Source organism: Bison bison, unplaced genomic scaffold (genome assembly GCF_000754665.1).
Source record: "Bison bison bison isolate TAMUID 2011002044 unplaced genomic scaffold, Bison_UMD1.0 scf7180017851447, whole genome shotgun sequence".
NCBI lineage: Eukaryota > Metazoa > Chordata > Mammalia > Artiodactyla > Bovidae > Bison > Bison bison.
The window spans coordinates 11,138-11,865 of NW_011482020.1; the positions used below are offsets into that span (position 1 = coordinate 11,138).

The following is a 728-nucleotide window of genomic DNA, read 5'->3' on the forward strand; positions in this document are numbered from 1 at the left end:
CCGTCCCTGCCGACTTGATTGCGGTCCCTTCCGGTCCTGTGTCCTGTCCCCTACCTGGACCCGGAGAGGGGAGGTGGGCTGGAAGAGGGGAGGGATGGTGGGAGGTGGGGCTGGGGGGAGGTGGCAGCCCTCTGACCATGCTCCTGGCCTCCGATGGTAATGGTGGGCCCCCCACAGCACCCAGCAGGGCGCCCCTCCGTGGCCAAGGCCCGTCCCCTCTGCTCCGCACACCCTGCCTGCACCCCGGGCCCCTGGCCCTTGGGCCCTCATATCTCAGTATCTCAATGCCGGCCCATCGCTGCCCCTCCACTGCCTCCGTGGGGATGGGTGCACGCCCCCCCTCCACCGCCGCAGCAGTCCCAGCACACAAGGGGCTCCCTGGGGGCAGAGCGTGGACAGAAGAGCTCAGGCTCCGCGTGTCGGGTCAGATTCTGCCTCCCACGGCTTGGGGCTGCCCCTGTGTGCTGTGGAAGCACAGCTGAGGCAGATGCCCACCAGCCTGGAGTGACAGACCACTCACCACACCTCTGGGCCCAAAAAAGACAGTCCTTCCCAGGCCGGGCCGGGCCGGGCCTCACCAAAACTTTAGACCCCAGGTGAGCCCCAGGGAGCCAGGGAGCCGACATCAGAGACTGGGTCAGGAGGCTGGCCCCAAATCTGAGAGTCTGGGGCAGGCCCTCGTGGCCCTGACCGCAGCCACACGGGGCGGCTCTGGGGCTGGCCGCTGG

The 728-nt window shown here is 68.7% G+C and overlaps 1 protein-coding gene across 1 annotated transcript in view; it reads right to left on the reverse strand.

Annotated features, from left to right (window-relative positions):
• LOC104996490 (putative protein TPRXL) overlaps nucleotides 1–78 on the reverse strand; it is a gene marked incomplete at both ends in the record, with an annotated part of 10,048 nt that extends 9,970 nt beyond the window's left edge. The window contains one exon of the mRNA XM_010850764.1: nucleotides 55–78. Within this exon, the coding sequence (XP_010849066.1) occupies nucleotides 55–78 (24 nt within the window). The remainder of the gene's footprint in view (nucleotides 1–54) is intronic.
• Between the last annotated feature and the right edge of the window lie 650 nt (nucleotides 79–728).